This window comes from Boleophthalmus pectinirostris, unplaced genomic scaffold, assembly GCF_026225935.1.
Source record: "Boleophthalmus pectinirostris isolate CB_2022bp ecotype Guang Dong unplaced genomic scaffold, ASM2622593v1 HiC_scaffold_19, whole genome shotgun sequence".
Classification (NCBI taxonomy): domain Eukaryota; kingdom Metazoa; phylum Chordata; class Actinopteri; order Gobiiformes; family Gobiidae; genus Boleophthalmus; species Boleophthalmus pectinirostris.
In genome coordinates, this window is record NW_026571140.1 from 39913458 (window position 1) to 39926511 (window position 13054).

The 13054-nt window shown below is 40.0% G+C and overlaps 2 protein-coding genes across 2 annotated transcripts in view; one reads left to right on the plus strand and one right to left on the minus strand.

The window, feature by feature from the left end:
- The window catches only part of herc1 (HECT and RLD domain containing E3 ubiquitin protein ligase family member 1), a 123716-nt gene extending 121760 nt beyond the window's left edge, over positions 1-1956 (plus strand). The window contains 1 exon segment of the mRNA XM_055154972.1: positions 1375-1956. Within this exon segment, the coding sequence (XP_055010947.1) occupies positions 1375-1560 (186 nt within the window). The 3' untranslated portion in view covers positions 1561-1956.
- Positions 1957-8111: 6155 nt separating this feature from the next.
- LOC129409219 (uncharacterized) overlaps positions 8112-13054 on the minus strand; it is a 42170-nt gene continuing 37227 nt past the window's right edge. Inside the window, exons 5-6 of the mRNA XM_055154665.1 lie at positions 11725-11818; positions 8112-8786 (exon numbers count right to left, since the gene is read on the minus strand). Coding sequence (XP_055010640.1) covers positions 8505-8786; positions 11725-11818 — 376 coding nt within the window. The 3' untranslated portion in view covers positions 8112-8504. The remainder of the gene's footprint in view (positions 8787-11724; positions 11819-13054) is intronic.

Consider the following 13054-nt stretch of genomic DNA (forward strand, 5'->3'; position numbering starts at 1 on the left):
TAACAATAAGTTCAAGTTCAAGTAAAGAGAAACACAAATCTATTACAGAAATCTTTTTTAATTGATTAACTCTTTCTTTTACAAAATATTATAATATTATGAACAACCTGAAACTTTAAGAAAAATGCAATTTCAACACAATGTTTTAACATGAACTTGTATGCATTTCATAGAATTTAGTCATGCTTTCTTTTTGCTCCTGAAATTTGGCATTTTTCATCAGTGCATCAATATCAGGCACCGTGTCCTGAGGCGCTGCTGTCTTCAGAACGTCATTCAAGTGTTTGTGTGTTCAGCTTTGAGCGCAGTTTTGTTTTATCAATGTTCATTACTGAGAAAACCTGCTCACAAAGGTAGTAACTAGGGATGGGCATTTGATTAAATTTTCTTAATCGATCGTCGGGAGAATTAACGATCGATTATTGATTAATCGTTAACGTTTTTATATTAAAATGATCATCATTATTATTACTATCTGCACTACTAATCTGCATAAATAAATTCAACTTTATGACATATAAACCATAACCACTGACATTATAATGTGTTTAATGCAGCTTTGCGCAAGTCTCACAAAAACGAAAGTTAAAACCTCATGGCTAATTTACATAAACTAAGCAAAGGGAAAAAAAAAAAAACTGCTTTCAGGTGAATACAGGTTACAGGTGTGACCATATTTGCGTTTGTCAAAACCAGGACACGTACGGGGGGAGGGAGGTGGGACTCGTCATCCACATTGAGCGACTCTCACCTGGCAAAACTTTTTCATGTTTTCTGTGTCCTGGTGAACTTTTTCCCACTGGACACATAAACATATGTTGCTGCTTTATACACTGTGCACATGGACTCACACTTGTTCCGACCGGAACAGAAAGTGTGGAATTTCTTGTACAAATCATCGTTAAATACACATTTGTGCTTCGGTACGTTGCAGACTGACCCACTGTTTGTGTCTCGCTCCTTCTGATGCAGAGACACATGTACACACCTGTTTGGTCACACTACACACAAAAACCTACACTCGGTTTGTCGATTAAAATTAACGTAATCGATGAAATTCTTAATGATCAATTATCGATTAATCGACTAATCATGCCCATCCCTATTAGTAACTTTAAATCTATTATTTCTAGTTGCAGGTCTGCGGGCACATCAGAGGTTTTGACTGTGAATTGTGTGCGAAAAATTGCAAATTCTGTCTTCAGTTTTTAAAATATAATTCAAATATTTTAGTAGAAAATCAGCCGAGGGCCGTATGACACCCCTGCTGTAACTAGTCCTAGAAATACCAAATGTGTATTGACGTGTAAAAACTTTAAGCAGCATCATTTGCATTAAAAACTGTCCTCTGTGTCTCTCTCTGTGTCTCTTCAGCCGTACGACAGTCTCCCCACTTCCCAAACGTGCTTCTTCCAGCTGCGTCTGCCTCCGTACACGAGCCAGAGCGTCATGGCGGAGAGACTGCGCTACGCCATCAACAACTGCAGATCAATCGACATGGACAACTACATGTTATCCAGAAACGTGGACAACGCCGAGGGGTCGGACACGGACTACTGACCCCTCCAAAGAACTACAAACGAACTACACAAAGACTACAAATCCCGACACAAACTCTGCTGCGATCACGCGGCATTTTACCTGCATCGAAACAGCACAGCGTTCATCGTCGCCCACTTGTTTATTATCAATTATCATTTTTTAACGACACATTTGAAAAGTGCATTAGTGAGTTCTGTTTTGGTTTTTGCATGGACTGGTATTCATTTTGGACAAAAAGAAAATGTAAAAAGCGTGTTGAAAGAGTGAGGAAAAAAGGGGAGATCTTAAGTGTACATTGTGTAAAATTCTTCATTTGAGAAAAAAGATGTTTTACATAAAAATCCATATTTATTGTTTTCATTGCCTTTTGAGGAAGTCCCCAGAGCAACGACAATAAATGCTGCACAATGAAAAGTCTCAGTGTGTTTTTGGCAGAGGTGCAGACTCGAGTCGGACTTTTAGGACTTGAGACTTGACTTGGTAAAATGGAAAGACTTGGGACTTGACTTGGACTTAAATGTCAGTGACTTCTTGGGACTCAACTTGGACTTGAAGGTCAATGACTTCTTGGGACTCGACTTGGACTTAAAGGTTATTGACTTCTTGGGACTCGACTTGGACTTAAAGGTAAGTGACTTCTTGGGACTCGACTTGGACTTGAAGGTCAATGACTTCTTGGGACTTGACTTGGACTTGAAGGTCAATGACTTCTTGGGACTCGACTTGGACTTGAAGGTCACTGACTTCTTGGGACTTGACTTGGACTTGAAGGTCAGTGACTTCTTGGGACTTGACATGGACTTGAAGATCAATGACTTCTTGGGACCTGACTTGGACTTGAAGGTCAGTGACTTCTTGGAACTTGACTTGGACTTGAAGATCAATGACTTCTTGGGACTCGACTTGGACTTGAAGATCAATGACTTCTTGGGACTCGACTTGGACTTGAAGGTCAGTGACTTCTTGGGGACTTGACTTGGACTTGAAGGTCAGTGACTTTTTGGGACTTGACTCAGACTTGAAGGTCAATGACTTCTTGGGACTTGACTCGGACTTGAAGGTCAATGACTTCTTGGGACTCGACTCGGACTTGAGGCTTGTCACCTGAGAAGACTTGAGAAGCACTTTTAAATCTGAATTCTTTGACGCCGGGCTTATAGAGCCCATCGTACTTCAAATTTTTATTTGTCTTTCTCTTCATTAGTTCAGAAACAGAACCAACGGACGTTATTACAGCGTTTTCACTAAAATAAAGCTACACGAAACAGCCACACAGAACAGCAGTGGCAACTCTGAAAGATGATAAATGAACACATTCCACTATTAAAAGAATGTATAAACAATATCTCATGTATATGTGTGAAGAATCGTCCAGGTAGAATACATGGCAAGGAGAAAATTCAGTTTGTCGAATGGACAAAAGTTAGTTTGGTTGAAGACGTTTGGCAGCTCATTCAAGCTGCTGCTTCAGTTCTGGTCAGACACTGGTGGACACTTCCTTATATCTGCAGGGAGGAGCTAACTAACTACTCTGAAACAGAACTGAAGAAGCAGCTTGGATGAGCTGCGAAACGTCTTCAACCAAACTAAATTTTGTCCAGTCGACAAACTGAATTTTCTCCTTGGATTTTCGCCATGGATTCTACCTGGACCACAGAGGGATTCTTCACACATACTCTGAAACTAACACACACTTGTTTACAGTTTGTGTTTGTGAGTTCGGCCTATTGACCTGCACAGGGTGTGGGGTCCAATTAGCAGAACAATTCAGGGCCATAATGGAGCTTCCACACCTCTGGACCTGATACACCTGTTGTTTGTTTTTGAAGTAGGTTTGAGGATGGATTTGTAAATAGAAGATATATTATGTCTGAGGCCTCCATTTCTGTTTAGAGAAGGATTCTCTTTCTTAACAAAAATGGCTTCTTTCACTCCCCTCTCAAACCAGTGTTTCTCTCTGGCTAAAATCTGTACCTCGCTGTCCTCAAAATAGCGGCCTGTGGCTTTAAAGTGGAGATGTACAGCAGACTGTGGTCCTGTGTTGGTACATCCTCGCCATCTCATTGTATATAAATTTCCTTACTGATATGGTCGAGTATGAACTTTTGATGGCCTAAATGTACAACTTTTCTGATGCTTTTTCAACCGCAAGTGCACGAGACTTATCTTTCAATGTTCGCGTGAAGTTACACAGCACAGGTGTTACAATGAACAAACAAACAAACAAAAAATGAACAGGATTTACATTACAATCTACAATTTTTCATATGTACCCCATTTTTCATCTGGTTACATCTTTCTACAACTCTTATGTACTCTATAAATACTCATATATAAATATACTATGATTTTTTAAGTACAATTTAGTTTAAAATGTATATAAATTGCAAAAAATTGAAGCTATATTTGGTACTTTTTTGGTTTAAAGACTTGAAATGACTTGAAGCTCAAAGCAGACGACTTGGACTTGACTTGGACTTACGGGCCAGTGACTCGAGACTCGACTTGGACTTGACTCAGACTTGAGGTCAAAGACGTGAGACTTGCAAACCGACGACTTGGTCCCAACTCTGGTTTTTGGTGACTTCAAACTGGGAAAAATGTCAAATATAAAAAAAATAAAACAAAACAATAAATTATCATTCTACAAAAGGTCACATAGAGTCAGTTTTATATAATATTGGACCTTGAAACATTTTTCACAGATAACAAGTTAGGAATTTACTTTAGTTATTGGAATCCTCTTTCTTTGTAGACACTGCATCTTGAAGAAAATCAAAAGTCTCCCTCAGAGTTTAGTGATTTCAAACTGGGACAAACGTCAGATATAAAAATAAAACAATATATTGATTTGAATTGACTCTGGGATAAGTAGAGAGCAGAGAGTTCTGTATTAATGATGTTGCACCAGGGAAGATTCATTCAGTAATCAATAATAACGATTCTTTACACTTGTAATGCACTTTTTACAGGCTTGTCGATGTCTCTGATCTTCTACACCAGGAGTCTCCAACCTTTTTCCTCCAGTGAACGCCTTTACGAAACGAAAATGCCAGAGAGCTTCTAGTTTTAGCAGTAAATATAGTTGGTTTTCGGATTCTAAAATGTGAAGATATCAAACTCTCAGATGGGGCAAGGGCCAGTTTTTCCTATTGATTACATTGAACTTTGCCATGAAATATCCAAAAGGTAAATTCACAAATGTTCTGTCAAAATTCTATTAGTGACTAGACCCAAGAACTCACTATATTATAACAAAAATCTTCATTTTAATTGAATTTTAGCTGCGTCCATCTGTATTAAATGTAATTGCCCCTGTAGGATGTTGTGATGTCGTCTGAACTGCCTCAGATGAGAACAGTTAAATGTCTATAAAACATAAACCATTATCCATTTATTAGTGCACAAAATTAGACACCTAAATGATTTAGATTTACAATGGTCAATCATTCACACACACACACACACACACACACACACACACACACACACACACACACCATCATCAAAATGGTTGGATGGACTTGAAAATACTTGTGCAAACATTTAAAAGGTGAACATTTTTATTTTGAATTTGAAACATATTGAAAAAGTAAACTTAAAATTTCAGCAACCAAAATTCAGAATAAAAATAATTGAAACATCTTTTTTTTTATTTTATTTTTTATTTAATGTGACAAATTCAGCGGTATTTAAAATTCAAAATCTAATCTAACAAATTATCTTCCATACTTACCTCATCTTGGATCTTTGTTGTAAATTTTTTCCATTGTGAATTATACACTGAATTTCGATTGTTGAATTTTAGGACTTGAAAATATTTGTGCTAAATAAATATATAATATAATATAAAAGGTGATTTTTTTTTTTTTTCTTTTACATTGGCTGGAACACTTTGAAAATTTACGCATTTAATTTCATCAATTGACATTAGGAATAAAAAATGTTTTTTCAGAGATAAAAAATTCAAAGTGAGAAATTCAACAGCATTTAAAATTCAAAATCTGATTAAACAAATTATTTTCCTTATAACTTAAAACACCATTGCTTGATATTTTCTATTATAATTACCAAAATCTACATCTGATTCTTTTCTGAGTCTGAAACGACACGAGCGAAAACCAACACGAGTCAAACCGATGATACTTTTAAAAAGACATTTATTCATCAGAGAAAATACAAAATATGAACCAAGGCAAAGGTGACAATTCATTTACATAAACAGGTCCTTTCAGCGGATCGTGTTCGCTGTAAACGTGGTGTATCTTTGTATAAATTAAGCTTCATTTTTACGTCAGATGCCCTTCCGTTCCCGTTACGCAAAGCTGCTCATTCCCGAGTAAAAGAGTGGGTACTTTTTTTATTTATTTTTTTGCTACTACTTCATGTTTTTCTCATAGGTACATTCTGTGTGACTGTGGCAGAGTGGTTAGCCTGTCTCCTCCTCTCAGTAGAAGGAGGTTGTGGGTTAAATTCCCATCAAGTGGAAGAAAATAAAGAATTATTTATTTTTTAAAAACAATTTAAAGGGCCCATATTATGCTTTTTTCTGATCATCTTCATCACAAACAGACCTGGAGTTGTGTTTTGTTTCTGCAGATTTAGGCTCTTCTTTCAAGCGGAATACACTCAGTTCCACCTTGTGATGTCATGTGGTAATGCGGGAAGAGCTCCACTGTGTTTTTAAACTCCGTACACCTTCACTAGAATCATTTGGATCATTTCAGCGCTAGAAATTCCAATCTCTACTGAACTAAACGTAAAAAGGAGCTGTTAACTTAAAAACTACAGCTTCGTGACATCACAAGGTGGAACAGGGCGTTTTAAACTTTGGAAACGTAGACAGACTAATAATAGAGGGTTGAAAAAAACTGATGCAGTGATTTATTGTGAAACTTCAGTGCGTGACTCTTGTATCGATTCAAAATGTGTCTGGATCGATTTTTTTAAGGTCCTGTTTTTCCTGAAAAATCGATAAATTCCATTCACTGTTCTTGGAATTTAAAAAGTAAATAAACTGTATTTCATTTTTTTTTTTTCTCATGAAGGTGTCTCTACTGGTGGAGGCAGGACGTGACTCTGAGGAAGACCGCAGGGAGCAGTCGAAACTGTCAGGTCTGAAATTCTTGGTCTGAAAAAATAACCGTATATAAATCGTATTTTTCAGACTATAAGTCGCACTTTTTTCATGGTTTGGGTGTTTCCTGTGACTTATATATAAAATTTTTACACTGACAGCGGTGAGAGGTTCTAGTCTTGTGTGTCAGTATCTGCTGCTCCTGTTCCTCCTGTACCACTGTCACTTGGCTCTACTGCGCATGTCTCCTGCAGAAAGAGCCATTATAATATTACTTCTGCACCACTAAATTTATACAAACTTATAAAGACACTGAGAAGACTGAACACAAATGCCCCCAAAAACAAAATCAGATTTTGCAGATTACAAACTGCAAGTCGTGAAATCTGCAGCTCAAAACGATAATCGAGCAGCAGAAAGAAAGTTTGGAGTGAGTGAGAAACTTGTGACTTGTGGAGGATGCACCATGAAACTTTCCTGAAGTCACTGGATGGATGGACAAAGCCTGGACTTCAGTGACACCGAAACCATCCTGTCGGGATTCAGAAAGACCCAAATAATTCTAACTGGAACTGATGCTGAGTCTGACGACAGCGACACAGAAGAGGAAGCGTCGCTCTGTTTACCTCCGGAGGTCGAGGCTGAGTTGTTCAGAAGTGACACCGAGGATGAAGAATTGAATGGATTTAGTGATTTGGAGTGAGATGGAGAGTTTGTTAAACTTGTTCTGTTCTGTTGTTTATGTTATAGTTTATCTGAAGAACTGTTCATATGTGATGTTAACAGTCTGTTGTTCTCTCTTCTATTGTTTTTACTAGAACTTGACTTTCAAGATCAAATGTCAGTTCCTGGTCTCTGATTTTATAAAATTATTTTCTCCCAAAAGTGCGACTTATAGATGTTTTTTTCTTCTTCATTACGCATTTTTTGGCTGGTGCGACTTATAGTCCAGAGCGACTTTTAGTCCGAAAAAAACGGTAATAACATAAATTATCAGGAAACCAAATAAACCTCGTTGGACAATATGGTCCTTTGTTTATGTATCGTGATATATCGACTTGTGACAGCCGTATCGTGATGTTTATCGTATCATCACACAGCAAAAAGTGGAGTGTTAAAATTGACTCTCACAGAATCAACTTTTAACGTTTTCTCAGAGTTAATTTGAGTTCAATCTGTTCTAGAGTTAATTTAACATTTTTGGAAATGTTAATTAAGTAACACTGGACCAAAAGTTCCTGTAATATAATCAAGAGTTATATTAACGTTTTGAGAGTAAACAGATAACACTTTGTAGGGTTATTCTGATTGAGCTAAACAACACATTGCGGTGTTTTATTTTATTTTTACTTTGTTAATTTAAAATGAAATTATGTACAAAACTGGTTCATACTGGTCTCCTCTTACAAGAGTTTGAAGTGGTGAATGGGAGGAGCCAAATTAACACTAAGGGAAGTTGAATTAACACTAAGGAAAGTTGAATTAACACTAAGGGAAGTTGAATTAACCTCAACCACATCAACCCATTTAACTTTCAAATAGTTAAAATAACACTTTTGGTGTTAAAAACAACTCTGAAATATTTTACCCTAAAATTTTAACCCTCCAGTTTTTGCTGTGCAGAATCATGGCAAAGCACGTTCCTAAAAACAAAACACAACTCCAGGTCTGTTTTTTGATAAAATGGCTTTAAACCTCACGAGTCAATTTTATGAAATATAAAACCTTTAAACTTTTCGCACAGATAACAAGTTTGCAATTTACTTCAGTTATTGGAATCCTCTTTCTTTGCAGATACAGCGTCTCGTGTTAACTTTTAGAGTAGAAAACATTATACTGAAGTCTCAGAACTGTTTAAATAAGGCCTGGGTTTTTGGTCGTGGTTCTAGTCCGGGTTTCCTTCGTCCGGTCTTGCCTCAGTCCTGGTTTGGATGATGCTTTCTTTCGCCTGCAGAAGTCTCTCCAGACACGGGCTCCTGATGCTGAACGACGGGGGGGTACTGTCTCTGTCTCTGTCTCTGGGGGGCGCCGTGCGGAAGTCGGTGCTGGACGAGACGGCGTTGTCCTGCGTCGCCGAGGGGGCGGGGCGTACGGGCGGAGGGGGGCGGAGCCAGTGCAGAGGCGCATCGTGGGATTTGTAGAGCCACTCGGGGTCAACTGGACACAACTGTGAGGTACAAAAACAAAAGCAACGGTGTTTGAATTCAAGTTATACATTTTTATTATGGAACTTTTAAAGGAACTGTACGTATTCCTGTGCTCGTACTGTTTTTTTTTTTTACTGTTTTAGACCTGGTTTAGTCCCAGTTTAGCCCCAAATTAGACCTTGAATAGTCCTGTTATAGACCTGGTTTAGTCCTAAATAAGACCTGGAATAGTGGAATAAACCTGGACCTGAAAAAATCCTGTTATAGACCTGGTTTAGCCCCAGTTTAGACCTGGAATAGTCCTGTTTTAGACCTGATTTAGTCCTAGATAAGACCTGGAATAGTCCTGTTATTTTAGACCTGGAATAGTCCTGTTAAAGACTTGGTTTAGCCCCAGTTTAGACCTGGTATAATCCTGTAATAGACCTGATTTAGTCCTAGATAAAACCTGGGATAGTCTTGTTTGGTCCAAGTTTAGACCTGAAATAGTCCAGTTATAGACTTGATTTAGCCCCAGTTTAGTCCTGGAATAGTCCTTTTATAGACCTGGTTCAGCCCCGATTTAGACCTAATTATAGACCTGGTTTAGTCCCAGTTTAGACCTGGGGTAGTCCTGTTGTTATAGACCTGGAGTAGTCCTGTTAGTTTAGACCTGGAGTAGTCCTGTTATAGACCGGTAATAGTCCTGTTATGGGCCTGCTTTAGCCAATTTTTAGACCTAGAATAGTCCTGGTTTAGTCCCAGTTTAGACCTGGAATAGTCCTGGTTTACACCTAGATAAGACCTGGAACAGTCCTATTGTTATAGACCTTGTTTGGTCCAAGTTTAGACCTGGAGTAGTCCTGTTAGTTTGGACCTGGAATAGTCCTGTTACAGACCTGGTTTAGTCCTGTTATAGACCTGGTTTAGTCCTAGATTAGACCTGGTTTAGTCCTGTTATAGACCTGGTTTAGTCCTAGATTAGACCTGGTTTAGTCCTGTTATAGACCTGGTTTAGTCCTGTTTTAGACCTGGTTTAGTCCTGGTTTAGACCTGGAATAGTCCTGGTTTTAGACCTGGTTTAGTCCTAGTTTTAGACCTGGTTTAGTCCTGGTTTTAGACCTGGTTTAGTCCTGGTTTAGACCTGGTTTAGTCCTAGTCCTGTTTTAGACCTGGTTTAGTCCTGTTTTTTAGACCTGGTTTAGTCCTGTTTTAGACCTGGTTTAGTCCTGTTTTAGACCTGTTTTAGACCTGGTTTAGTCCTGTTATAGACCTGGTTTAGTCCTGGTTTAGACCTGTTTTAGACCTGGTTTAGTCCTGTTTTAGACCTGGTTTAGTCCTAGATTAGACCTGGTTTAGTCCTGGTTTAGACCTGGAATAGTCCTGGTTTAGACCTGGTTTAGTTTTAGACCTGGTTTAGTCCTGTTTTAGACCTGGTTTAGTCCTGGTTTTAGTCCTGGTTTTTACCTGGACCTGGACCTTTTAGTCCTGTTTAGTCCTGTTTGAGACCTGGTTTAGTCCTGTTTTAGACCTGGTTTAGTCCTGTTTTAGACCTGGTTTAGTCCTAGATTAGACCTGGTTTAGTCCTGTTTTAGACCTGGTTTAGTCCTGTTTTAGACCTGGTTTAGTCCTACTTTAGACCTGGTTTAGCTGTGGTGACATTCAGAAGACTTAATATTTTCTTTTATGGTAGTTTGTGTGAAAAAGGAGAGTTTTTTCCTGGATTAAAAATAACGAGATACTGAAATAATGAAGTTGACTCTGTATTTCCGTCCTTCTCCTGTTACATCAGGGACAGTGACACGTGAGAGGAGAGTTTACCTCCTGCACGTCCACAACAAAACTCTGATCTAATGATGGTTTATCTGATTTTTAGATCTGATTTACTCCAGTGAGACATGTGAGAGGAAAGAAGAGAGAAGAAAGAAGAGAGAGGAGAGAAAAGAGAAGGGAGGGGAGAGAGAGAAGAGAGAGGAGAAAGAGGAGAGAGAGAGAGGAGAGAGGAAAGGAGAGAGGAGAGAAGAGAGGAGAGAGAGGAGAAGAGAGAGGAGAGAAGAGAGAGAGGGAGGGAGAGAAGAAAGAGAAGAGAGAGGAAAGAGGAGAGAGAGGAGAGAGAGAGAGGAGAGAGGAGAGAAGAGGAGAGAAGAGAGAGGAGAGGAGAGAGAGAGAGAGAGAGAAGAGAGAGAGAGAGGAGAGAGGAGGAGAGAAGAGAAGAGGAGAGAGAAGAGAGAGAGAGAGGAGAGAGAGAGAGAGGGAGAGGAAAGAGAGGGGAGAGAGGAGAGAAGAGAGAGAGAGAAGAGAGAGGAGAGAGAGAGGAGAGGGGAGAGAGAGGAGAGAGGAGAAACGAGAGAGGAGAGAGGAGAGAGAAGAGGAGAGGAGAGGAGAGAGAGAGAGAGAGAGAGAGAGGGGAGAGAGGAGAGAGGAGAGGAGAGAGAGAGAGAGAGAGAGAGAGAGAGAGAGAGAGAAGAGGAGAGAAGAGAAGAGAGGGGAGAGAGGAGAGAGAGGAGAGGAGAGAGAGGAGAGAGAGGAGAGGAAAGAGAGGGGAGAGAGGAGTGGAGAAAACAGAGAGGAGAGAGAAGTGAGAGAGGAGAGAAAAGAGAGGAGAGAAGAGAGAGAGAGAGGGGAGAGAGAAGAAATAGACAGAGAAGAGAGAGAGGAGGGAGAGAGAAGAAATAGACAGAGAAGAGAGAGAGGAGGGAGAAGAGAGAGAGAGGGGGGAGAGAGAGGAGAGAGAGGAGAGAAGAAAGGAGACGAGAGGAGAGGAGAGAAGAGAGGAAAGAGGAGAGAAGAGAGGAGAGAAGAGAGGGAGAAGAGAGAGGGGAGGATACAGGAGAGGAGAGACAGGAGAGGAGGGAAGAGAGAGAAGAGGGGAGAGAAGAGAGGAGAGGAGAGAGGGAAGAAGAGAGGAGACAGGATACAGGAGAAAAGAGAGAGGAGAAGAGAGAAGGCAGAGGAGAGGAGAGAGAGAGGAGATTTTACCTTCTGAGTTTTACAGACGCTCGGGTCTCTGATGTGAGGAAACCAACTCTGCAGCATCTCCTCGATCTTCAGCACCGTGCTCAGGAAGCGCCCCCTACAGGAGAAAGAAAGAGAGAGAGAGAGGGAGGGAGGAGAGAGGAGAGGAGAAGAAGAGGAAGGAGAGTGAGGAGAGAGAGGGAGGGAACGAGGAGAGGAGAAAGAGGAAAGAGCAAGCAGAAGAGAGGCGAGATGGAGATGAGAGAGAAGGGGAGCAGAGAAGAAAGAGAAAAGAAGGGGGAGAAGAAGAGAGGGGGGTGATAGAGCAGAGAGAGAGGGAAAGAGGAGGATGAGAGAGGAGAGAGAGGAGGAAAAGAAAGCGAGAGGAGGGGGAGGAGATGAGAGCGAGGAAGAAAAGAGAGGAAGACAAAGAGTGAGTGGAGAGGAGGAAGAGGAGGTATAGAGGGAGAGTGAGGAGAGAGAAGGAAGGAAAGAGGAGAGGAGGAGGAAAGAGAGAGCAGAAGGAGGAGGAGACGAGGTAAGGAGGGGTGAAAGACGAGGAGCAGAGAGAGAGAAGCGAGTGAAAGATCAGGAGAAGGAGGAAAAGAGAGTGAGGGGAGAGAGAAAGAGAAGGGAAGAAGAGAAAAAAGAGATAGGGGAAGAGAGAGAAAGGGGACAGAGAAGAGAAAGAGAAGAAGGGGAGGAGAAGAGAGAGACACATTAGATTCTAGAGTTTAATAGACACTTAAAAGAAAATAATAATTACATTTTTTACATGTCATAAAACTTCACGTCCAATAGAATTTTATTAGTTATAAAACTGGACAATTACTCTGCATTTAATCTCGTTTTGCATTAAATATAATTCAGTGTAAAACAGTGTCCTGAGTGAGTTCACTACATGCGAGTCTACGGCAAATAGTCCAGCCATGCAGAAAAATAATAATACATTAGATTTATAAAGCATTTCTGGACACCTAAAAGAGTTATTTGCATTTTCACTTTCACTTTCACTTTCACTCCACAGCGGCTCTGGGTTTTGTTTGTTGTAAACCAGAGCTGTTTAAAGTCACACTGTGGGACATTCCAGACAGAGCAACGACGTCTCCATAGAAACAAATGAAACAGAAAACGCACAACAAAATTCTTGTCAGAGGTGGGACCAAGTCTCAAGTAAGTTTCAAGTCTTTGACCTCAAGTCCCAGTCAAGTCCCAAGTCAAATACAGGCAAGTCCAAGTCGAGTCTCGAGTCACTGGCCCATAAGTCCAAGTCAAGTCCAAGTCGTCTGCTTTGAGCTTCAAGTCATTTCAAGTCTTTAAACCAAAATACCAAATATAGCTTTGATTTTTGCAA